Here is a 22266-nt window from a genome sequence, read left to right as displayed (position 1 = left end):
AGACAGGAGATATTTATACATACAGAGAACATGAAAAGGTGGAAGTATGCATACCAACAGGCAGAGTCAAATCAATTGAGATGAGCTATCGTTAGCAGGAGGAAAAAAAACTTTTTGAAGTGATAATTAAGATGGCCCATAGAAGGTGTGAGGAGAACTTAACATAGGGAAATAGATTCAATTGGTGTAATGACCCAACCATTCCCAGTCTTTATTTAGACCACAGTTAATGGTATCTAGTTTGCATATTCAAGTTCAGCAGTCTCTCTTTGGAGTCTGTTTCTGAAGTTTTTTTGTTGCAAAATTGCCACCTTCAAGTCTGTCACTTTTTTGCCTATCCTGGGATGCATCCACGGGGAATCTTGAGTAGGAGCAGAGAGGTTATTTTTCCTCTATATTTGGCACAGGTGGAATCCTGGCTCCAGTTCTGGTGCCCACCATTCAAGAAGGATGTGGATAAAGTGGAGAGAGTGCAGAGAAGAGCCATGAGAATGATGAAAGGATTAGAAAACCTGCCTGATAGTGATAGACAGGAGCTCAGCCTATTTAGCTTTACAAAGCGAAGGTCCGGGGGTGACTTGATCCCAGTCTATAAGTACCTACACGGAGAATAAATATTGAACAATGGGCTCTTCAGTCTAGCAGAGGAAGGTCTAACACGATCCAACAGCTGGAAATTAAAGCTCGACCCGTTCCGACTGGAAAGGAGCCGTACATTTTTAACAGTAATTAACCGTAGGCACAAACTGCCCCGGGTCATGGGGGATTCGCCATCACGGAGACTGTTGAAAATCCAGATGGGATGTTTTTCCGAAAAGCTCTGCTCCAGGGCCGATGCTGAGGGAGGGCTCTGGCCCCGGGCGAGACAGGACGGAGGTCAGGCGAGACGATCACTGGGGGCCCTGCTGGCCGTGCAGCCTGGGAGTCCAGGCCAGGGCGAGGAGCCGGGTACGGGGCCAAGGCGGCTGCCACGGGGACGTCACAGGGGGTCGTGTTGGGTCCAAGGGGCATCAACACGTTGCTGGGCCTGGGGGTCCCTGGGGTGGGCCAAAGGGTCCCTGGGACAGGCCAAGGGATCACTGGGGCGGGCCTGGGGGTCCCTGGGGTGGGGGGTCCCGGGGGCCGCCCAGGGGGGGTCCCTGGGCTGGGGGGTCCCGGGGTCCGGCCGGGGGGGGTCCCGGAGCAGGGGGGTCCCTGGGATGGGCCAACGGGTCCCTGGGGTGGGGGGTCCCTGGGGCCGCCCAGGGGGGGTCACTGGGCTGGGGGGTCCCGGGGTCCGGCCGGGGGGGGTCCCGGAGCGGGGGGGTCCCGGGGGGGTCGGGTCACATCCCGCCCCGGGGCGGGCGGGGGAAGAGCCCGGAGCGGCCCCTCCGGCTTCGCGGCTCCCCGGGCGCGGCCGGAAGTGACGCCGCGGCGAGGGCGGAAGCCAGGCGCTGCGGAGGGAGGCGGAGGGCGGAAGTGGGGCCGGGCCGGGCGGGCGGCGGCTTCCGCTTCCGGTGCGGAGGGTCCAGCAGCCGCGGCCGCCCCAGCCCAGCGCCGAGCCGGGACGCGGAGCCTCCGGGGCCCCTCGAGCCGGGCTAGAGCGGCCCCTCCCCCGCCTCGCGCGCGCGCGTCAGCCAGCGGGGACCCCCGGCGGGGCGGGGCCAGAGCCCCGAGACCCCCCCGCCCCACAGGGCCCCCCCCCGGCCCAGAAATCCCCACCCCCCCAGAGCCCCCCTTAGGGAGGGGCCCAGCCCCCCCCGATCTCAGAGCCCCCCCCGCCCAGGGACTAGGGACCCCCCCAGTCAGAGCGAGCAGCCCCCAGAGGCCCCCCCAGCACAGGGGCAAGGGGGGCACCTCCCCTCCCCTCCCCCCCCCGTAGGGGCCCCAGACATGCCCCCCCTGGGCTCAGCCCGGCTGTAGGGGGCGGATCGGAGGTGGAAGGGGTGGGGGTGGGTAGGTGGGCGAGAGACCCCCCTCCCTGCCCCTGAGACCCCCACCCGAGGCAGGGCAGTGGGGGGGCTCGACGCCTCCTGGGGGACGCTTCTGCCTCCCCCACGCCCGCCCGGCTGGGGCCTGAACCCAGACAGGTGGTGCCCACGGAAGCTCAGGCCGGCCCAAGGCCCCGGTAACGGGGAGCGGTGCCAGGAGGGGACACCAGCCTCCCCACCCCTACACAGCCGCCCGCTCTCGCTGGGGTGCGGCTTGAAGCGGACCCAGGAGTCCGGGTGAGCTGAGAGGCTTCCACCCCCAGCGGGAGATGTGAGGTGAGTTCTGGACTGGGTAAAGCCTGTGGGGGGTGAGTCTTGTCTCTGGCATTGCTGTCAGCTCTCCTGGGAGCGGGATCTAGCTGTTAGAGCAGGGGGGGCTGGGAGCCAGGACTCCTGGGTTCTCTCCCTGGCTCTGGGAGGGGAGTGAGGTGGAGCCAGGACTCCTGGGTTCTCTCCTCGGCTCTGGGAAGGGAGTGGGGTCTAGTATTTAGACCAAGCGGGGCTCGGAGTCCAGGCTCCTGGGTTCAACTCCTGGCTTTGTTGCTGTGAATTTAAAGGCAAGTCACTACTTTTCTCTGCCTCAGTTTCCCCACCTGTGAAACAGGGCTTGTACCGCCCCCCCTCGCTGCATGTTGGCTGGGTGCTTCGGGATCCTCCCGTGGAAGGCTCTGCACCTGGGCACCGCCCCTTGCCAGCAATCGGGGATGGGGACAGGGCGCCCCTGTGCTCTGATTGCTTTTTGCAGGCAGGGGAGAGCGGGAGGAGGGAGCCCATCCCTGTGAGCCAGCTGCCTGTCACCCCTTTGATGGGCCCATAGTGCAGCGCGCACGGTGCTGTCCAGAGTTCACAGGAGGGCCGGGCTGGGAGAGGAGGTTGGGCCGGTGCCTTTGGCTCAGGGCGGGAGGCAGCCTGCTGAGGGCAGGGAAGAGGCCGGTGCTCCCTGCCGTTGGGGGATCCGGGGCCCAGACATTGCGGAGGAGCAGGCTCTCGCGCCCCCGGCAGCTTTGCAGGGTGTGGGAGGGCTGCAAAGGGGGAAGGAGGAGGCCGTGGGGGGAATCCAGAAGAGGCCGGTCTTGTGCCCAGATGGGGGTGGGAGGGCATCTTGCTGGACACTGCAGCCCCCTTAGGGGGTGGGGTGGAGTCACTTGCTCAGACCAGCTCCAGGCCTGGAGCGTGACTGGGGGCACCTGGTCCGTGGGGCCCTGGAGAGGGAGCGCTCAGAAGTAGGGAGGGATTGGCCTGCAGGGTGCCCTGGGGACACAGTGCTGTGCAGGAGTGGGGCTGGCCTGGGGGCACCCTGGCAGGGAGCTCCTGGGGGGGCGAGAGAGTGGGGCTGGCCCTGGGGCACCTTGGGCAGGTGGAGGGTGGCAGGTGGAGGGCCCAGCGGTGTTGCCCAGCACAGGGAGTGGTTCTAGTCCCCCGGCCCAGCGCTGCGGCTCCGGTGGTTCCCTGTCTGTGCTCTGTCCAGATCCTCCCCGTCAGGCCAGCCCAGGGTAGGGGTGTGTGTGTGTGTGTGGCCGTGATACGTGCCGCTGGCGCTCCAGGGGGGCAGCTGCCTTGTGGGGTGATATAAGGCCTGGATGATTTATTCCATCTCCACCCCCCAAGTGCATCCTGGAAGTGCCTTTGTGCTGGCGTGTACCCACCTGCTCCCACCCCATCCAGGGAGCGATCTCCTGGCTGCAGCCACCTGGGGGCCGTGGGCAGCTGGCGGGGATTGGGGCGGGGCTGGACGTACCCCGGCTAGCGTCTCGTCATCTGCTGCTGTCTCCGTCGCTCCCACCCCTTGCCAGGCCTGGGCCGCGAGGTACTTGCCCCAGTCCCAGAGAGGCAGGGCAGTCGCTGCCTCTGTAGGGGTAGTGGCATAGCTGGGGGGGGGGGGGGTTGCTTCTAAACCAGCCACGTGCCGATGTCAGGGCTTTAAATCTGAGCAGGCACCTGGTAGCCGCAGCGTTCGCCCTGCCAGCTGGTGCTGGGCGTTGCCTCGGGTGCAGCTTTGGGGCACCCATCTGGCCCGTGGGCCTCTGGCTAGCGAGGGTCTGATGTGAGCGGTCAGGTTGGCTAGTGGGGAGGTCTCCCCTGCCTCCCCCCAGCCTGTATCAGCCGTCCTTGCGCCCGCCGCCCCGGTCAATTTCACAGCTGCCCCGAAACTGACCAGAGCCTGTTTGGCTCCTTGGTCTCTTGGTGCGCACCCTGGATGGGCAGCGGGTGGGGTTCCTGCTCCCCAGAGCTGGGTGGGGATTGGATCTGGCACCAGAGACCCCTGGGGTTGGCATGGTGGTGCATGGGTCAGGGAAGAGCTGAGACAAACCTCCCAGCAGTGTGTGGTTACAGGGGTTTTCGGGCTGGGGTGGTCCAGTGGGTAGGAGGTCTGGACTGATCTCAGTGAGTTTGTGTCTGGGCAGCGCCCGGTGCGACGGGGCCCCGATCTCAGCGACTCTGGGTCTGGGCAGCGCCCGGCCCGACGGGGCCCCGATCTCGGTGACTCTGGGTCTGGGCAGCGCCCGGCCCGACGGGGCCCCGATCTCGGTGACTCTGGGTCTGGGCAGCGCCCGGCCCGACGGGGCCCCGATCTCGGTGACTCTGTGTCTGGGCAGCGCCCGGCCCGACAGGGCCCCGATCTCGGTGACTCTGTGTCTGGGCAGCGCCCGGCCCGACGGGGCCCTGATCTTCTTTAGGACCTCAAGTCACTACCAGAATATAAAGAACAAACTCTAGGAATGGGACACGCGGGTGTTTTCTGAACTGAACCCTGTGGGGCTTATTAGGGGAGAGCCTGGCTTGTCACTTGGGGCCACCTTAAAATGGGGAGCTCCTGTCCTTCGAACTGACCCCCGCCTACCTCGTCCCTTCAGCTGCCACACGGATGCGCTCGCCTGTCTGGTCAACCTTCAGCCCTCAGCGTTTGAGCTGCCTTCCCCGCCTTGCTGTGCAGTCTAGAGCAGGGTTCTCTCCCTGGCGCTGGTGGGAGAGTGGCGTCTAGTGGTTAGAGCAGGGGTGCGGGGCCAGAAGACAGGATTCCTGGGATCTATCCCTGGCCCCTCTCAATGCAGACAGGTGCGTCAGTGGCTGCATCCCCCAGCCTAGAGAGCTGCCCTGCTTCAGGCTGCGGTGGGGCAGTGGGCTGGGGTGCTGCACAGGAACATGGGGAGGGGTCCCCTGGTTCATTGGCCCCTCAGCTCAGTCCCAGGAGCGCCGCTGGGTCATTGTGCCGGTCATTGGGGGGTGGGGGGGGGGGTCACCTGAATTCCTTCCCCTGGGTCTTCTCGTCCCAGCTGGGAGCAGCCAGAGGGGAAGGAAGTGAGGCCTTCTGCATTTCTGAGACGTGAGTCATGGCGCCAGGACGCCCGGAGATTTCCTTCCTCCCCTCCGCGCTGCGCCCCGCTCTGCTTGGTGCCACGGTCCCCGGGCGCTCTGCAGGGCGTGGAGATGCGGCCGCCTCTGGGGTGTGGCCCAGGGTCTGGTTATCTGGGGACCCCTTGCCTGGCCCAAAGACGCGGCTCCTCTGGGGTGGGGCTGGGGCTGGTTATAGGGGGACACCTCGCCCAGCGCTGGGACACGGCCCCTCTGGGGCGGGGGCTGGTTATCAGGGCACCCCCTGGCCCAGGCTGTGACGCGGCCCCCCTGGGGTGGGACACGGGGGGCTGGTTACCTGCTGACCCCTTTTGCCAGCAGCTGGGAACGGGCGACAGGATGGATCAGTCGATTCCCTGTTCTGTTCACTATCTCTGGGGCACCCGGCACTGGCCACTGTCGGCAGACAGGCCACTGGGCTGGGCTGGACCTTCGCTCTGACCCAGTCTGGCCGCTCTTATGCCCCGGCACTGACCGGGGGGTGCAGCCCTGCAGCACGGCACCCCTAGTGCCGCTGTGTCCCCCTTTCTCAGGGCCTTTAAATGGGGGTCCATTGCCCGGCCCCAAAGGGGCTGCGTTCCCGCTGCGCTTGGCACCCCTCCACCGGGGGCGCGAGAGGTTGGCAGCTGGCTCCTCCTGCTGTCTGGGGGGGTCATGTTCCCTCCCCGCCAACCCTCCCTCCATACACGCTCCCTGCGGGGAGGGACCGATGTCAGAATTCTGGCTCCCGGCCCCCTCTGCTCTAACCACTAGACACCACTCCCCTCCCAGAGCTGGGGAGAGAACCCAGGAGTCCTGGCTCCCAGCCCCCTCTGCTCTAACCACTAGACCCCACTCCCCTCCCAGAGCCAGGGAGAGAACCCAGGAGTCCTGGCTCCCAGCCCCCTCTGCTCTAACCACTAGACCCCACTCCCCTCCTAGAGCCAGGGAGAGAACCCAGGAGTCCTGGCTCCCGGACCCCCTTGCTGCATCTCAAGCAGGTCTCAGGCCCTGCTCTGGGTGTATTGAATCACTGATCTCGCTCTCTCTGTCTTGCAGATGCGGCTCATGCCCGGATCACCCGTGCCGTCCCGGGCACTGATAGCAGCCTGACCACCGACCTGTCGCCGGCTGGTGTGAGCTCCACCCCCTTGCACAGACACAGGGGGTTTCCTGCCCACCCTCCCCCAGGACTGGGCTCGGGGTTCCCCCTTGTTGCACAGACACAGGGAGCTTTCACGCCCCCCAGGACTGGGATCAGGAGCCGCCCCGCTGCCGGGCCGCCCCCCTGACCCACCCCCACCATGTCAACCTCGTCGCTGCGGCGCCAGATGAAAAACATCGTCCACAACTACTCGGAGGCGGAGATCAAGGTGCGAGAGGCCACGTCCAACGACCCCTGGGGCCCGTCCAGCTCGCTCATGTCGGAGATCGCCGACCTCACCTACAACGTCGTGGCCTTCTCCGAGATTATGAGCATGATCTGGAAACGGCTCAACGACCACGGCAAGAACTGGCGCCACGTCTACAAGGTGCCACCCCCAGGGCCCTGACTCTCACCCCCTGCTCTAACCACTGGCCCCCACCCCCAGAGCTGGGGAGTGAACCCAGGAGTCCTGGCTCCCACCCCCCTGCTCTAACCACTGGTCCCCACCCCCAGAGCCGGGGAGTGAACCCAGGAGTCCTGGCTCCTAGCCCCTGCCCAACCACTAGGCCCCGCTCCCCTCCTGCATACCCTTTGCCTGGGAACGGGTGGAGTATGAGGAGCAGCTCTGTGGCTGGGTAGGCAGGTGGGCTGTGGGTGTGGGGTGTTTGGGTGGGTGGATGTGCGGGAGCTGTGTGGTGTATTTGGGGGCTACAGTTGTAGGGCTGGGTGGAGGTGGGCAGAGGGCCCAGGGGGGGTGGTGCTGTGGGTGTGGGGTATGCGGGAGCTGTGGGGCGTATTTGGGGGCTGCGGTTGTAGGGCAGAGCTGGGTGGAGCCGGGCAGAGGGGCCATGGGTGGCAGTGCTGTGGGTGTGGGGTGTGCGGGAGCTGTGGGGCGTATTTGGGGGCTGCGGTTGTAGGGCAGGGCTGGGTGGAGGCGGGCAGAGGGGCCGGAGTGGGGGCGGTGCTGTGGGTGTGGGGTGTATTTGGGGCAGAGGGGCCATGGGTGGCAGGGGTGTGCGGGAGCTGTGGGGTGTATTTGGGGCAGAGGGGCCGGGGGGGGTGCTGTGGGTGTGGGGTGTGCGGGAGCTGTGGGGTGTATTTGGGGGCTGTGGTTGTAGGGCAGGGCTGGGTGGAGGCGGGCAGAGGGGCCGGGGGGGGGTGCTGTGGGTGGCAGGGGTGTGCGGCAGCTGTGGGGCGTATTTGGGGGCTGCGGTTGTAGGGCAGGGCTGGGTGGAGGCGGGCAGAGGGGCCGGAGTGGGGGCGGTGCTGTGGGTGTGGGGTGTATTTGGGGCAGAGGGGCCATGGGTGGCAGGGCTGTGGGTGTGGGGTGTGCGGGAGCTGTGGGGCGTATTAGGGGGCTGCGGTTGTAGGGCAGGGCTGGGGTGGGCCGGGGGGGCCGGTGCCTGAGGCTGCTGTCCCCCCCCCCCAGGCCATGACGCTGATGGAGTACCTCATCAAGACGGGCTCGGAGCGCGTGGCCCAGCAGTGCAAGGAGAACATCTACGCCATCCAGACGCTGAAGGATTTCCAGTACGTCGACCGCGACGGCAAGGACCAGGGCGTCAACGTGCGGGAGAAGGCCAAGCAGCTGGTGGCCCTGCTCCGGGACGACGAGCGGCTCAAGGAGGAGCGGGCCCACGCCCTCAAGACCAAGGAGAAGCTGGCGCAGACCTCCACGGGTGAGCCCCTCCCCCAGCGCCTCGCCCCGGGCCCGGCCCGGCTGGAGCTGGGGCCCCCCCCTCGCTTCCCGGCCTGAACCGTCAGCTCGGCGCTTCGGGCGCTCGGGGGTGGCTGTGAGGGTTGGGGGGGTGGCTCTGAAGTTCAGGGGGGCTGGTGACTCTTGGGGGGCTGGTGACAGCTGTGGGGTTCAGGAGGCGGCTCGGGGGCTGGGGATGGTTGGGGGCTCTGGGGAGCAGGTGGCAGCTCTGAGGCTCTGGGTGGTGGCTGTGGGGCTCAGGGGGGCCGGGTGGTGGCTGTGGGGCTCAGGTGCAGTTCGGGGGGGGGGTGTAGGGGGCCCCCTCTGCCCTCCCCTGGCCCAAGCAGCTCCGGGTTCCCTGCCCAGTGGCTGAACCCCCCAGCGCTGCCCCGGCCGCTGCCCACAGGGTTTGCCCCGGGGACGCCGGAGCCGGCAAGTTGGGGGGCAGGGGCTGATCCTGATCCTGCCCCACCCTGAGGGGGGTGGGACATGTAGGGTGCAGATGGGCAGGGTCTGGAGCCAATCAGAGGCTGTGCCAGCCTCTGCCCATCTAGCCTCTGCTTATGTGTGACCTTTCACCCCTGCTGGCTCCGCCCCCGGCTTCCCACATGGCACCCCTCCCCCCAGCCAACACAGCAGCTGAGTGAGCTCCTCCCCCCAGCCCTGCCGGTGCCCCTCACTCCCGACCCACAGCCCCTGCTAGCCCGGCCCTGCCCCCCCCACCCCCAGCCCTGCCGGTGCCCCTCACTCCCGACCCACAGCCCCTGCTAGCCCGGCCCTGCCCCCCCCCCAGTCCTGCCGGTGCCCCTCACTCCCGACCCGCAGCCCCCTGCTAGCCCGGCCCTGCCCCCCCCACCCCCAGCCCTGCCGGTGCCCCTCACTCCCGACCCGCAGCCCCCTGCTAGCCCGGCCCTGCCCACCCCCCCAGTCCTGCCGGTGCCCCTCACTCCCGACCCGCAGCCCCTGCTAGCCCGGCCCTGCCCCCCCCCCGGCCTGCCGGTGCCCCTCACTCCCGACCCGCAGCCCCCTGCTAGCCCGGCCCTGCCCCCCACCCCCAGCCCTGCTGGTGCCCCTCACTCCCGACCCGCAGCCCCTGCCAGCCCAGCCCAGGGCTCCCCCCAGCTCGCAGTGGGTAGCAGCGAAGGGGTGAACACACGTGTCCCTTCCCCCAGGCCCTGGCCTGCGGCTCCTGCCCTGCCCCACGGGCTCTTATCAGGGCTGAGCTGCCAGCGACCTTCGTGCCCCTCTGCCAGCCAGCGCTGATAAGGGCGGGGAAGGGAGCGGCCGGCCCTTAAAGAGGCAGTAACACCATTCTGCCCCCCTCAACGGCTTCCCCCGCCCAGCCCTACAGCCAGGGGGCCCCCATCCCGTCCCCCTAGGTCGGCTCCTCTGCGTTCGGCCTCCCTCCGTGGGGTACGTGGCTCTGCCCTCCCAGCCCTCAGCAGAGCTGCCCCCTCCCTGTCTCTCAGTCCTCCCTCCCCCGATCAGTTCACTGACCCGGGGGGCAGTCGGCTCATTGGGGCAGACCCGGGCACCCCCCCCGTGTGAGGGAGAGCGTCCGAGCCTCCCGTTCAGCAGGGCGGCTAACCAGGGCTGACAGCTGGTGCCAGGGTGTCTGCGGGGGAGGGGAGCTTGCCTGTCCCTTGGCACCGCTGTGACACCCCCCCCCAAGCACTGGTTGGGGGTGGGGCTGAGGCGGTGGCACCGGGGTCTGGAGCCAGCCCTGGCGGGGGGGAGAGGGGGTTGAGTGCCAGGCCGAGGTGTGAGCTGAGGTGGTGGGTGAGAGAGCAGGTGCTACACCCCCCCCCACACAACCCATGGCCCCCGATACACCCACGCGCCCCCCTGTACACACACCCCACAACATGCCCCACTGTGCACACACCCCCCGCACCCCCCAACCCACTCCCCGTACCACCCCCCACGCCCTCTATACACACAATCCGCACACCCCACAAACCCATCCCCCCACACGCCCCCTATACACACACCCCGTACCACCCCACAACCCATCCCCCTACACGCCCCCCATACACACACCCCGTACCACTCCACACGCCCTCTATACACACAATCCACACACCCCACAACCCATCCCCCCCATCCACACAATCCGCACACCCCACAAACCCATCCCCCCACACGCCCCCTATACACACACCCTGTAGCACCCCACAACCCATCCCCCCCATCCACACAATCCGCACACCCCACAAACCCATCCCCCCACACGCCCCCTATACACACACCCTGTAGCACCCCACAACCCATCCCCCTACACGCCCCCTATACACACACCCCGTACCACCCCACAACCCATCCCCCTACACGCCCCCTATACACACCCCTCGTACCACCCCTGATCACATCACCCCACAAGCCCCCCATACACACACCCCGTACCACCCCACAACCCATCCCCCTACATGCCCCCTATACACACACCCCGTACCACCCCACAACCCATCCCCCCACACGCCCCCTATACACACACCCCGTACCACCCCACAACCCATCCCCCCACACGCCCCCCATACACACACCCCGTACCACCCCACAACCCATCCCCCTACATGCCCCCTATACACACACCCCGTACCACCCCACAACCCATCCCCCTACACGCCCCCCATACACACACCCCGTACCACCCCACACGCCACCTATACACACCCCCCCCCGGTGCTAATAACAATAACATATATTTGGAGTCAAGCCCCTCACTCCCGACCCACAGCCCCTGCTAGCCGGGCCCTGGGCATCCCCCACCCCCTGCTTTCCTGGTGTCCCTCAAGCCCGACCTGCAGTTTGGGGGGAAGTTGGTGACGTGTGTGGGGAGAAGGGGATTGGAATAACAGTGTGTGGGGGGGCAGGGGGCTGTTGATTGGAATGGGTGGGGGACAGCAGCTGGGGGTCTGCGTGTTGGGGGATGGGCGGGAGGGGATTCGGGGGGGATGGGAGTGGGAGGATGAGGGGGATGGGGTTTGGGGGGGATGGAAGTAGGGGGATGGGAGTGGGAGGATGAGGGGGATGGGGTTTGGGGGGGATGGAAGTAGGGGGATGGGAGTGGGAGGATGAGGGGGATGGGGTTTGGGGGGGATGGAAGTAGGGGGATGGGAGTGGGAGGATGAGGGGGATGGGGTTTGGGGGGGATGGAAGTAGGGGGATGGGAGTGGGGGGGAGTCGGGGGGGGGGATTGTTCACCCGACCCAGCATCCCCTCCCTGCCCCCCGGCCCGGTGCTGGTCAGTGGGTCGTTTCCCTGCCTGTGGCCAGGAGGCAGCGCAGACGCCGGCTGCTCCCCGGCTCTTTGTTGACCAGACACAGGCCAGGCCGGCTGCTTCCTGGGCCCACGCCCCAGCCCAGCCCAGCCCCAGCCCAGCCCCAGTCCAGCCCAGCCCCAGCCCCAGCCCCAGCCCAGCCCCACCGTGTCTGTGCTCCACGCTGAGAATAAAAATAAAGCCCCAAGGCTGGTTTCCATAGTGCCCCGTAACACACCCTCGGGCCTCCTCTTCCCTCCCTGGGCTGGTTCCCCGGATACCCAGAGGGGCCGTGTCCCAGTGCCGGGCGAGGGGTCCCCGTGTACCCACCCCCCGCCCCACCCCAGAGGGGCCGTGTCCCAGCGCCGGGCGAGGGGTCCCCGTGTACCCACCCCCCGCCCCACCCCAGAGGGGCCGTGTCCCAGCACCGGGTGAGGGGTCCCCGTGTACCCACCCCCCGCCCCACCCCAGAGGGGCCGCATTGCCCATTGCTCTGGGCCCTTGGCTGACAGTTTAACCCTTTCTCCCCCGCAGCCTCCTCGGCCTCGGCTGCCAGTGCCCCGGCAGAGGCGGAGCAGGCCTGGCCGCAGAGCAGCGGCGAGGAGGAGCTGCAGCTGCAGCTTGCGCTGGCCATGAGCAAGGAAGAAGCGGAGCAGGTAAGGAGCAAGGTAAATCTGGAGCGGCGGCTGCGGGGCGCGGGGGGGAGGGGGGCTGGCGCGGCTGGGGCCGGGAGATGGATCCTGAGACGCCGGTCGAGATGGCGGCTCCACGGGGCGTTGGTCGGGCCGGGGCCGGCTGTGATTGTCCCCCCCGCCGAGGGCGTCTGCTCCCAGGCTGGCGTCCAGCCTTTGGCCTCCCTGCTGCCGTCCTGGGAGGGGGGCGTCAGCCCCTGGTGGTGGCCAGGCTGCCTCTGACACTGGGTGCAAGGCTGGGACCGGCCCAGCTCGTCTCACTGATGGCAGGGTTTGGTTCAGTGCTGCCAGAGCAAGGCCGGCACCTCCTACTGGGGAGAGGCCCCGGGCCCCATTTCTCGTCCACCTGAGCCAGCCAGTCCCTGCCCTGGGGCCAGATCGTGGCTGGCACCCCCTAGAGGGGAAAGACCCCATGGCCCGTTCCCTGCCCCCCCGAGCCAGCCAGTCCCCCTCAGAGGAGCAAGCCTGTGTTTGCTCAGCGTATCGGTGGGGCTGAATTCTGGCCCTTCCCCTGCGCAGGTGTTGGGGCGGGGGAGGGCAGGTACAGTGGGTTGGGGGCGGGGGAGGGTTTGTTCATAGCACCTCAGCTGGGCCGTGTCTCTTTGTGGCCTGGGTTATCTGAGATCCTGGGCTGTTTTAGGGTACACAGGTCTCGGGAGGGCAGGGAGACATCTGCACACCGTGGGGGTACAGCCCCCCCCCCCCAATAAACCTCCCAGTGCTGCGGGGCAAAGAACCAGGGCCTGTTTTCACCCTCCCCAGCAGGGGCTGTAGGTGGGGAGGGTCGGCCCCCTGATCCCCGCTGCACCAGCCAGGATCCTGTACTGCCCCCCTCATTCGTCCCAGCTCAGCCAGCTCCCCAGCCCCTTCCGAGCCGATTCGCTCCCTGGAACAGGCCGTCACTTGTCTGCTTAGAGGGGCTCTCAGAATGGAGCCAGCTGTCCCCTTCCTGCACTTCCACTGCCGTGTCTGCCTGCGCCCCCGTCCTCTGCCCCCCACCCACTGCCCTGGGCCCCCGTCTGCTGCCCCCCGGCATCATCTGCCCTTTCTTTCTCACCTCCCCTGCATTTCCCCCCTTGTTTGTGCGTCTAGCTCCCCAGGGGGACATTGGGGGTCACGGGCCCACCCGGTCCTGTCTGCTTTCCTATCCATGGACCAAGCCTCGCCCCTCTCCTGTGTCCCCCCCGCTCCCCCCCGGTGTGGGTGTGTGCCCTGCTGCGCCTTCACTCTCTGCTCTCTCCGCCCCCGCCAGCCCCCCGTCGCCGTCGCCGAAGAGGACCTGCAGCTCCAGCTTGCTCTTAGCTTGAGCAAAGAGGAGCACGACAAGGTTAGAGCTGACCCCGGAGGATCTAACACCCTCCCCCCGATGGGAGCGGGGGCCGGCCTTCCCCCTCCCCCACTGCACTAACCCCCACCCCCGACTAGATCAGCGCTAACTCCACTCACTGCTCGCCATCGCCTCGAAGGGCTTTTCTCTCCTCCAGGGAACAGATGCTTTTAAAAGGGGGTGAACCTTCCAGTCAGTTTCACTCCTGGTCAATTTCAGTCACTCTGGGTGCCAGAGTTGGTTTTGCTCCTGGTCAATTTCAGTTCCTCTGGGTGCCCAGGTCAGTTTCGCTCCTGGTCAGTTTCAGTTCCTCTGGGTGCCAGGGTCAGTTTCGCTCCTGGTTAGTTTCAGTCCCACCGGCAGCCAAGGTGGTTTCACTCCAGATCCCTTTCAGTCCCTCTACCTGGCCCCTCAGTTTCGCTCCTGGTCAGTTTCAGTCCCGCTGGGTGCCAGGGTCAGTTTCTTTCCTGGTCAGTTTCAGTCCCGCTGGCAGCCAGGGTCAATTTCGCTCCTGGTCAGTTTCAGTCCTGCTGGGTGCCAGGGTCAGTTTCTTTCCTGGTCAGTTTCAGTCCTGCTGGGTGCCAGGGTCAGTTTCTTTCCTGGTCAGTTTCAGTCCCGCTAGGTGCCAGGGTCAGTTTCGCTCCCGGTCAGTTTCAGTCCTGCTGGGTGCCAGGGTCAGTTTCTTTCCTGGTCAGTTTCAGTCCCGCTGGGTGCCAGGGTCAGTTTCTTTCCTGGTCAGTTTCAGTCCCGCTGGGTGCCAGGGTCAGTTTCTTTCCTGGTCAGTTTCAGTCCCGCTAGGTGCCAGGGTCAGTTTCGCTCCCGGTCAGTTTCAGTCCCGCTGGGTGCCAGGGTCGGTTTCACCCTTGCTCTGTAGCACCTCCCGGGTGCTGTTGGGTGGTCTCCTGGTTGCGTGCCCCCCTCGCACGCACTTGGAAGTGCTTAGCAGGTGAGCTCCTCAGCTTTCCCATCAGGGGCATGAACCCTGGTGGCTGGGCCCAATCCCAGCTTGAATCATCCCCTTTCCCCTCTCTAAATCCACACGCTCTCCACCAGTTCCCCCATCACTTCCTGTCCCAAACGGCTGTTAAACAGCTGCCTCACCCCCAACCTGCAGCCTGCTGCCTTTTAGTGGTGGGTGTAGCAGTTTGAGCTTCAAGCTTTGGTTCTGTCCCCAGCTCTGGAAGGGAGTGGGGTCTAATGGTCAGAGCAGGGGGGTCGGAGCCAGGACTCCTGGGTTCTCCCCATGGCTGGCCTGCCGGGCAGTGTTGCCGAATGGACCCACCCAGCCCCTTCTCCCAAACTCGATCCCCTCCCCTCCCCCTTGAAACGTCCCTGATGCCTGGCCTCTCTGGGGGGCTGCTCCGGCTCCCCCAGGGCCCCTCGTCACTTCTCTGCACCTTGTTTAATTCTGGGGCATGATGCCAGGACCCCCTGGGTCGCACCCAGATCCCGTCATCCCCGCCCCCCCGAACGGAGGCAGCGGAAGGTTCTGAAAGGTTCTGGCCGGGTCTCTCTGGGTCGTTTGGGTCTCTCCGCGGCCGCTGTGCTCTAACCCCCCTCCCCCCATTAATCCTCGCTCTGATTCACAGCCAGCGCTAATCTCTGTCTGTCCTTCCTCCACCACCCAGCTTTCGCTCTGGTTAATTGCCACCTCGGGGTCCCTGGTTTGGGGCGGGGCGGGGGCCAGTCCTGATATGGGGATTCCCGTCTGGGCTCCATGTTTAATTTGGTGTGTCGGAAGTTGGGAGGGGTGGGGGCTGCTGCTGGCACGGCGGGTAGGGGGGTTTGTACCTGTTTTCTGGGGGGTGGGGGCACAGCTGAAAAATTGAGGGGAGCTGGGGGAGCCTTGCCTGGGGGGGGATCGGGACTGCACCACATCTGGAGGTGGGGAGGTCTGTTTTGGGGGGAGAGGCTGCTGCAGGCTCAGGAGTTGAGACCTCAATGGGGGGCTGTTTTTATACAGTCTCTGTAGGGCATTGACGGGGGGTGGGGGCCGTGTCCTCGACTGCAGCTGAGGGGAGAGAATCGAGGACCGGCCCCCCCCGATGGATCCATCCCCCAGGGAGCAGCACTGTGGGGCAGGCTGCAGCAGGTGGCAGGGTAGGGGCATGGCCAGGGCGCTGTTCCCTGCCTCCCCCGGGCCCATAGGGGGCGGCTCGGGCTTTGCCGCTGTAGCCGTACCGGCAAAGCCCCTGGCCGTGCCAGCGAACCCGCCTGGTGGAGTTTCTACCCACAGAGTCCTTTGGCCAGCAGAGCAAAAAACAGTCCCCTGGTCCGAGAACTGCCCTGCTGGGGCCACTCCCTGGAGCCTGGGGGAGTTGCCGGCCCGGCTGAGCCGGCAAATCCCCTCCCAAAGCGGCGTTGCCCCGGCCGGTGTCTGCGCTGGGCAGTTTGGCCGGTTGCGTTTGCGCCAGGCGCTAGAGCCCGGGCTGCCTTTGCCAGCTCCCCCCGCCCCGGCACACACACCGGGTGCCCCACGGGTAAACGTCCCAGCGCTGCCCTCTGGCGCATTCCCACCACGTGCGGTGGGATCCTGGTGCCCGCAGGGAATCGTGGGAGCTTGGGATCAAGTCCCCCGACTTCCCTTCGCGCTCTCCTGCTGCCGGCTCTTCTCGCGCCGTTCCTCGGATCGGGGGCCTGGACCAGCGACGGGGCCCCGGCTTATACCGGACCAGCCACGTAACGCTGCGCCGGTAACAGCCTCTGCTGGCACAGCCATGCAGAGCCAGGACGCCTGGGTTCTGTCCTCAGCTCTGGGAGGGGAGCGGGGTCGGAGGGGGCTGGGAGCCAGGACTCCTGGGTTCTTTCCCTGGCTCTGAGCGGGAAGAGGGGAGAGCCGGGAGCCAGGACTCCTGGGTTCTGTCCCCAGCTCTGGGCGGGACTTGATCTGTTAACGCTGTAGATGCCAGTCAGTAGCGATGCCACAGCCCGCTCTGCATTGCCAGGGAATTGTGGGATAGGAGCCGGGCTGGGGGCAGGCAGCGACCTCCCTGGCTATAACGCTGCTGGGCCAGCCGTAGGTGAGTACTCCAGCTCCCCTCCCCCTGCCCCCCGATCGGGGCTGGGCTGCCCTCCCCGCTGACGCCCCCCCATTTCCCTTCCCTCCCCCCAGGAGGAGCGGATCCGGCGCGGGGACGACCTGCGCCTGCAGATGGCCATCGAGGAGAGCAAGAAGGAGGCGGTGCCGGCCAAGGGCGAGGAGGTAACCCCTCCCTCTGGGGCTAGCTGGGCGGGGAGCCTGGGGCAGGGTCTAGCTGGCTGGGGCAGGACCTAGCTCAGGTTTGGGGGGGGTGTCTGAGTTGGCCGTGGAGACAGGGGGTGGAGTTTAGCAGGGGGGTCTGACGGGGGCGGAGCCTGGGGCAGGGTCTGACTTGGGAGCAGGGTCTAGCTGGTGGGGTCTGACTTGAGGGTGGAGCCTCTTGCAGGGGGCTGGGTCTAGCAGGGGGCCCAGATTTAGGGACAGAACCTGGGGTGGGGTCTAGCTCGGGGGTGGGCAAACGACGGCCCGGGGGCGCATCCGGCCCCCCAGACATTTGAATCCGGCCCCCGAGCTCTCGCCGGGGAGTGGGGTTGGGGGGTTGTTCGCTCTGCTTGGCTCCCAGAAGCAGCAGCAGGTCCCCCCTCCGGCTCCTATGCATAGGGGCAGCCAAGAGGCTCCGCATGGTGCCCCCGCAGCTCCCATTGGCCAGGAACCACAGCCAATGGGAGCTGCAGGGGCGGTGCCTGCGGACGGGACAGGGCACAGACCTGCGCCTCTGCGTAGGAGCCGGAGGGGGGGACGTGCCGCTGCTTCCGGGGGCTGGTTCAGGTAAGCGCCACCCGGAGCCTGCACCCCTGATCCCCCTCCTGTGCCCCAACCCCCTGCCCCAGCCCTGGTCCCCCTCCTGCCCTCCAAACCCCTCAGTCCCAGCCTGGAGCAACCTCCTGCATCCTCTATGCCTCATCCCCAGCCCCACCCCAGAGCCTGCACCCCAACCCCCAATTTCGTGAGCATTCATGACCCACCATACAATTTCCATACCCAGATGTGGCCCTCGGGCCAAAAAGTTTGCCCAGCCCTCGTCTAGGTGTTTGGGGTCTGACTTGGGGGCGGGGTCTAGCAGGGAGCCCAAATTCAGGGGCGGAGCCTGGGCATTGGGGTGTATCTGGGGTGACCGGCTGCTCCCTGTCTCACCACATTTCTACCCCGCAGTCGTCGCTGATGGACCTGGCCGATGTCTTCACCTCGCCGGCCCCCCCTGCTGCCGGGGACCCATGGGGTCCCCCCGCCCCCACCGACCCATGGAGTGCCTCTGTGCCCGCTCCCGCGGGGCCGCCTGCCCCTGACCCCTGGGGAGGGGCTCCTGGGGGCGTGGCTTCCACTGGCGACCCATGGGGAGCATCCGCCTCTGTCCCGGCCCCGGGAGACCCCTGGGGGGGCCCCCCGGCCATCGCCAGCTCCGACCCCTGGAACCCGGAGGGGACGGGCCCATCCCCACTCCCTGGTACGTCTCCGCGTCGTGTGCGTCGCTCCGGTTCCTGGGCGCTGGCCCCTCCGGCCCCCTCCTGCCTTTGTCGCTAAAAAATGCTGAGCCCCAGTGCGCAGGGGTGGGGGGAGTTCGGTGGCCCCATCCCTGTGCAAGGGGGGGCAAATCTGTGCCCCCCACTGAACGCAATGGGGCAGGAGGGGCGAGGGGAGCTATCAAAGCTCTTGCCACAGCAGGGCGGTATCCACGTCCCTGATGGGGAAACTGAGGTACGGAGGGGGGCCATGGCAGGGCCAGAAACAGAGCCCAGGTTGGCTGAATCCGGGCTCTCCCCATGGGGCTGGGGAAGCAGCCCCCTGGCTAGGATCAGCCCCAAGGGCCCCACGGCGGGGAGCTGGTGACCCCCAGGCCAAGTCTCCTCCAGCTCCTGGAGGCGGCTGGGCTGGAAGCAGGAGGTTGAGTGATGCGGGGGGATTCTGAGCTGGGGATTGTCCGTGCCAGTCCTGGAGCAGAGGTGGTCAAACAACACTGCCTGCTGGGGAGAGTGCCCCCGCCGAGCCCCCCTGTGGCGCGGCGCCCCCCGCCCTGCTCCCCACAGCACAGCACCCCCTGCCGAGCCCCCGCCCTGCTCCCCACAGCACAGCACCCCCTGCCGAGCCCCCACCCTGCTCCCCACAGCACAGCACCCCCTGCCGAGCCCTGCTCCCCACAGCACAGTGTCCCCCCGCAGCACAGCACCCCCTGCCGAGCCCCCCACCCTGCTCCCCACAGCACGGTGTCCCCCCGCAGCACGGCACCCCCTGCCGAGCCCCCCACCCTGCTCCCCACAGCACGGTGTCCCCCCACAGCACTGCACCCCCTGCCGAGCCCCCCACCCTGCTCCCCACAGCACGGTGTCCCCCCGCAGCACAGCACCCCCTGCCGAGCCCCCCCCCCCGCTCCCCGCAGCACGGTGTCCCCCCGCAGCACAGCACCCCCTGCCGAGCCCCCCGCCCCGCTCCCCACAGCACAGCACCCCCCGCCGAACCCCCTGCCCCACTCCCCGCAGCACGGTGTCCCCCCGCAGCACAGCACCCCCTGCCGAGCCCCACTCCCCACAGCCCGGCACTCCCTGCCGAGCCCCCTGCAGCCTAGCGCCACCACGGGGCATTGGGGCCAGCACTGCCTGCCAGGGGAGAGCGCCCCCCTGCTGACACCTGCCCCACGGCCTGCAGTGCATTGTGGGTGTAGGGGGGGAGAGGGTACTGGAGCCACTGGCCCTGGCTGCTAACTGCTCTTCTTTCCCCCAGCTGGGGGCGTTGCAGTCAGTGGAGCGGCCCCCGCCGGTGACCCGTGGTCGTCGGGCCCAGCTGCAGCCCCCCAGGGGAAACCCGCGGCCGACCCCTGGGCCCCCGCGCAGACCTTCCCCGACCACTGGGGGGGGTCGCCTTCAAAAGCCAGCACCAATGGCACCGCAGGTGGGTGGGTCATGGGTCACGGGGAGCCAGGATGCCTGGGTTCTCTCCCCGGCTCTGGGTGAAGAGTGGGCCCTAGTGGTTAGACACTGGGAGGGCTGGGAGCCAGGATGCCTGGGTTCTCTCCCCTGATCTGGGAAGGGAGCGGGGCCTAGTGGATAGAGCGGTGGGGGAGCTGGGAGCCAGGACGCCTGGGTTCTCTCCTTGGCTCTGGGATGGGAGTGGGGTCCAGTGGGGGGAGGGGCTAGGAGCCAGAACGCCTGGGTTCTCTCCCCGGCTCTGGCAGGGGAAAGGGGCTGGGTGGGGGCAGGGACTCCCCCTCGCTCCCCGTAACTCACCTCTTCCCTCCCCCTCCAGCCGGTGGCGCCTTTGAGCCGGACGAGTTCTCGGATTTCGACAGCCTGCGCCCGGCGCTGCCCAAGTCAGGGAGCAGCACAGGTGGGCTTGGGGGGCCCCCGGCTGCCCCCCCCCATTGCCTTCCCTCCCCCGTTTTACTTCGCTGCCCTGAGCGTGTGCCGGGGCTGCTGGGAAATGGGGGGTGGGGGGCGCTGAACACATCCTCCTTGGTGGGAGCCGGCGCCCCCTGGAGGGGAAAGTCCCCAGTCCCTGCCCCCCCCCCCCCCCCGAGCCAGCCAGTCTCTGCCCTGGGGCCAGATGGGAGCTGGTGCCCCCTAGAGGGGAAAGGCCGCGGGCCCCATTCCCTGCCCCCCGAGCCAGCCAGTCCCCGCCCTGGGGCCGGATGGGAGCTGGTGCTTGGGGGATGTGGGGAGAGGGGGTGGGTTTAACCCCTTGTTGTCCGAGGGGGCGTTATGGGGTTATCAGTGGGTCGCTGCCAGACCAGAAGGGTGTCGGCAGTGGGTCCCGCCGGGCCCAGTCAGTATTTTCCCCAGCGTGGCGAGGACGCCTCTCCCAGCCCCCCCGGCGCTGGGCCTGCCCGGGGGGGCTGGGCGGGTGTCTGAGCCCCTCCTCCGTCTCTGCCCCCCAGGGGAGCTGGACCTGCTGGCCGGGGAGGTGCCGGTGACGCGCTCGGCCGGCGCCCGGAGCCCCAGCACCTTCGACATGGCGGCTGTCGGGGGCTCGCTGGCCGAGGCCTCCAAACCCGCCCGCAAGACCCCCGAGTCCTTCCTGGGCCCCAACGCCGCCCTGGTGGACCTGGACTCGCTGCTCAGCAAACCCCACGCGCCCCCCACCGCCAAGACCTCCAACCCCTTCCTGGCCACAGGTGAGCGCCCGGCCGGACGCCTGGGTTCTCCTGCTCTGGGAGGGGAGTGGGGTCTAGCTGTTGGGGGGAGGGAGCTGGGAGCCAGGACTCCTGGGTTCTCTCCCAGCTTGGGGGCGGGGGGTGAGGCCTAGTGGTTGGGGGGAGGGAGCTGGGAGCCAGGACGCCTGGGTTCTCTCCTGGCCGTGTGGCTGGTGTCTCACCCTCCCCCCCTCCGTTCCAGGGACGGCGCCCGCGCCCGTGGTGTCGGCACCGGGAGCAGCCGCCGGCGCCTCGGCCACCAACCCATTCCAGCCGGCCCAGCCCCCCTTGCTGACCCTCAGCCAGCTCCGCGTCAGCCCCGTCATGGGGCTGGGCCCCCCTGCCGCCCCCTTCGCCCCCACCATGGGCTCAGTCACCCCCCTGGGGCCAGTCATGCCCATGGTTGGGGTCCCGCCCCCTGGCCTGTCCCCCATGGCCATGCCCCCCATGATGCCCCCCCAGCCCGTCGTGCCCGCCAGCGCCTCTGTCCAGTCCATGGGCAACACAAACCCCTTCCTGCTATAAGGGGGCCGGCCCGGGGGTGGGGGGATGAGGGGAGCCCCCCGAGGGGCTGCTGGGGGAGGGGGAAGGGAGCCCTGGGGCAGCCTGGGCCATGGGGGAGGCAGGCGGGGGGGGGCTGCTGGGTGTGGCATCAGCGTCTCCCCTTCATGGGCAGTTCCCCCCCCGCCCTTACCTGAGAATTCCTAAGTGGGGGCAGGGAGGCAGTGTTAAGCCCCGCCCCCTGCATAGCTCCACCCCCATTGAGGCCACGCCTCACCGTAAGCTCCGCCTCCAAGTCCTGCCCCATCTCTCAGAAGTGGGGGTGCTCCTGCCCCTTTAAGTTATAGCTGTGCCCCCCCCAGCCCCCCCATTGATCACACTACTGCCCCCCCCCCGGCCATCTCATCCCCTCCAGGGCCCACCTGCCTGCCCCAGGGGCTCATGGGACATCCCCCCTCCCCCCCCCCCCAGCTCATGGAGCAGGGCCGGCACGAGGATTGAAACCCAGGACTGGACCCCGCGGCGCCTCTGCTACTGGCCTGTGGACTGAAGTGTATGGGGGGGGGGGCAGGTCTGAGCCGCACATGCCCCCCCCCCGTCCCCCCGCCCAGGATGTGCAACATCGACAGCGCCCCCTGCTGGCCGCGTGTTCATAATCCCTGATTTCGCCCCCGCAGCATGATCCCTGCCCTGGGGGGGGGGGGGCTTGCGTGAGTGGCTGTGATGTGAACCCAGCTTCCCCCCTGTCCCCAGACTCAACCCCCTGCTGGAGGGGAGGGTCCCCCAATGCCCCCCGATTTCCCCCCAATCACAACCTGTGTATGAATTCTCCCAGGTGTGCCCCCCCCACCCCCTTCACCAATCAACTGCAGGGAGGTGGGGGCTGCCCTTCCCCCCCCCCCAGCAATGTCAGATCCTTTTCTGTGGTTGTGCGGGGTGGGGGGGCTCAGAAGGGGGGGGCTGATCCTTAAGCCTGCCCCCCCTGCTGGGGGGAGGGGTCCCCCATCTGATTTCTGCCCCCCCGTTTGTGTCGTGCCCCCCCCCCCCGTGTATGCAGAATGTGCTAAAATGAATTAATAATAAAGTGAGATTCTTCTAAGGCACCGATGGGGCATCTGTGGGGGGCTGCTCTGGGGGGGGGGTCACAGGAGAGATCTGAGTATGTGGGGGAGGGAGGGGCT

At 67.3% G+C, this 22266-nt stretch overlaps 1 protein-coding gene across 4 annotated transcripts; it reads left to right on the top strand.

Annotated features, from left to right (window-relative positions):
• The first annotated feature begins 1795 nt into the window (after nt 1-1795).
• LOC123350303 (epsin-1-like) lies at nt 1796-22181 on the top strand. 4 transcript variants are annotated; one of them, XM_044988809.1, is made up of 11 exons: nt 1796-2246; nt 6363-6835; nt 7880-8129; nt 11940-12061; nt 13350-13424; nt 16537-16626; nt 17617-17908; nt 19180-19347; nt 19702-19782; nt 20330-20566; nt 20787-22181. In XM_044988809.1, exons 2-11 carry the CDS (start codon nt 6608-6610, stop codon nt 21107-21109), a joined length of 1866 nt encoding a protein of 621 aa, XP_044844744.1. In that variant the 5' UTR covers nt 1796-2246; nt 6363-6607; the 3' UTR covers nt 21110-22181. The 4 variants fall into 4 exon arrangements, with proteins under 4 accessions (XP_044844744.1, XP_044844743.1, XP_044844747.1 ...); XM_044988808.1 differs by having other exon boundaries at nt 11940-12073; XM_044988812.1 differs by lacking the exon at nt 13350-13424.
• Nucleotides 22182-22266: the final 85 nt, after the last annotated feature.

The sequence above is a fragment of the Mauremys mutica genome, chromosome 15 (genome assembly GCF_020497125.1).
Source record: "Mauremys mutica isolate MM-2020 ecotype Southern chromosome 15, ASM2049712v1, whole genome shotgun sequence".
NCBI lineage: Eukaryota > Metazoa > Chordata > Testudines > Geoemydidae > Mauremys > Mauremys mutica.
Note: the sequence above shows the minus strand (reverse complement) of the source record. Positions and strands in the feature narration are given on the sequence as shown.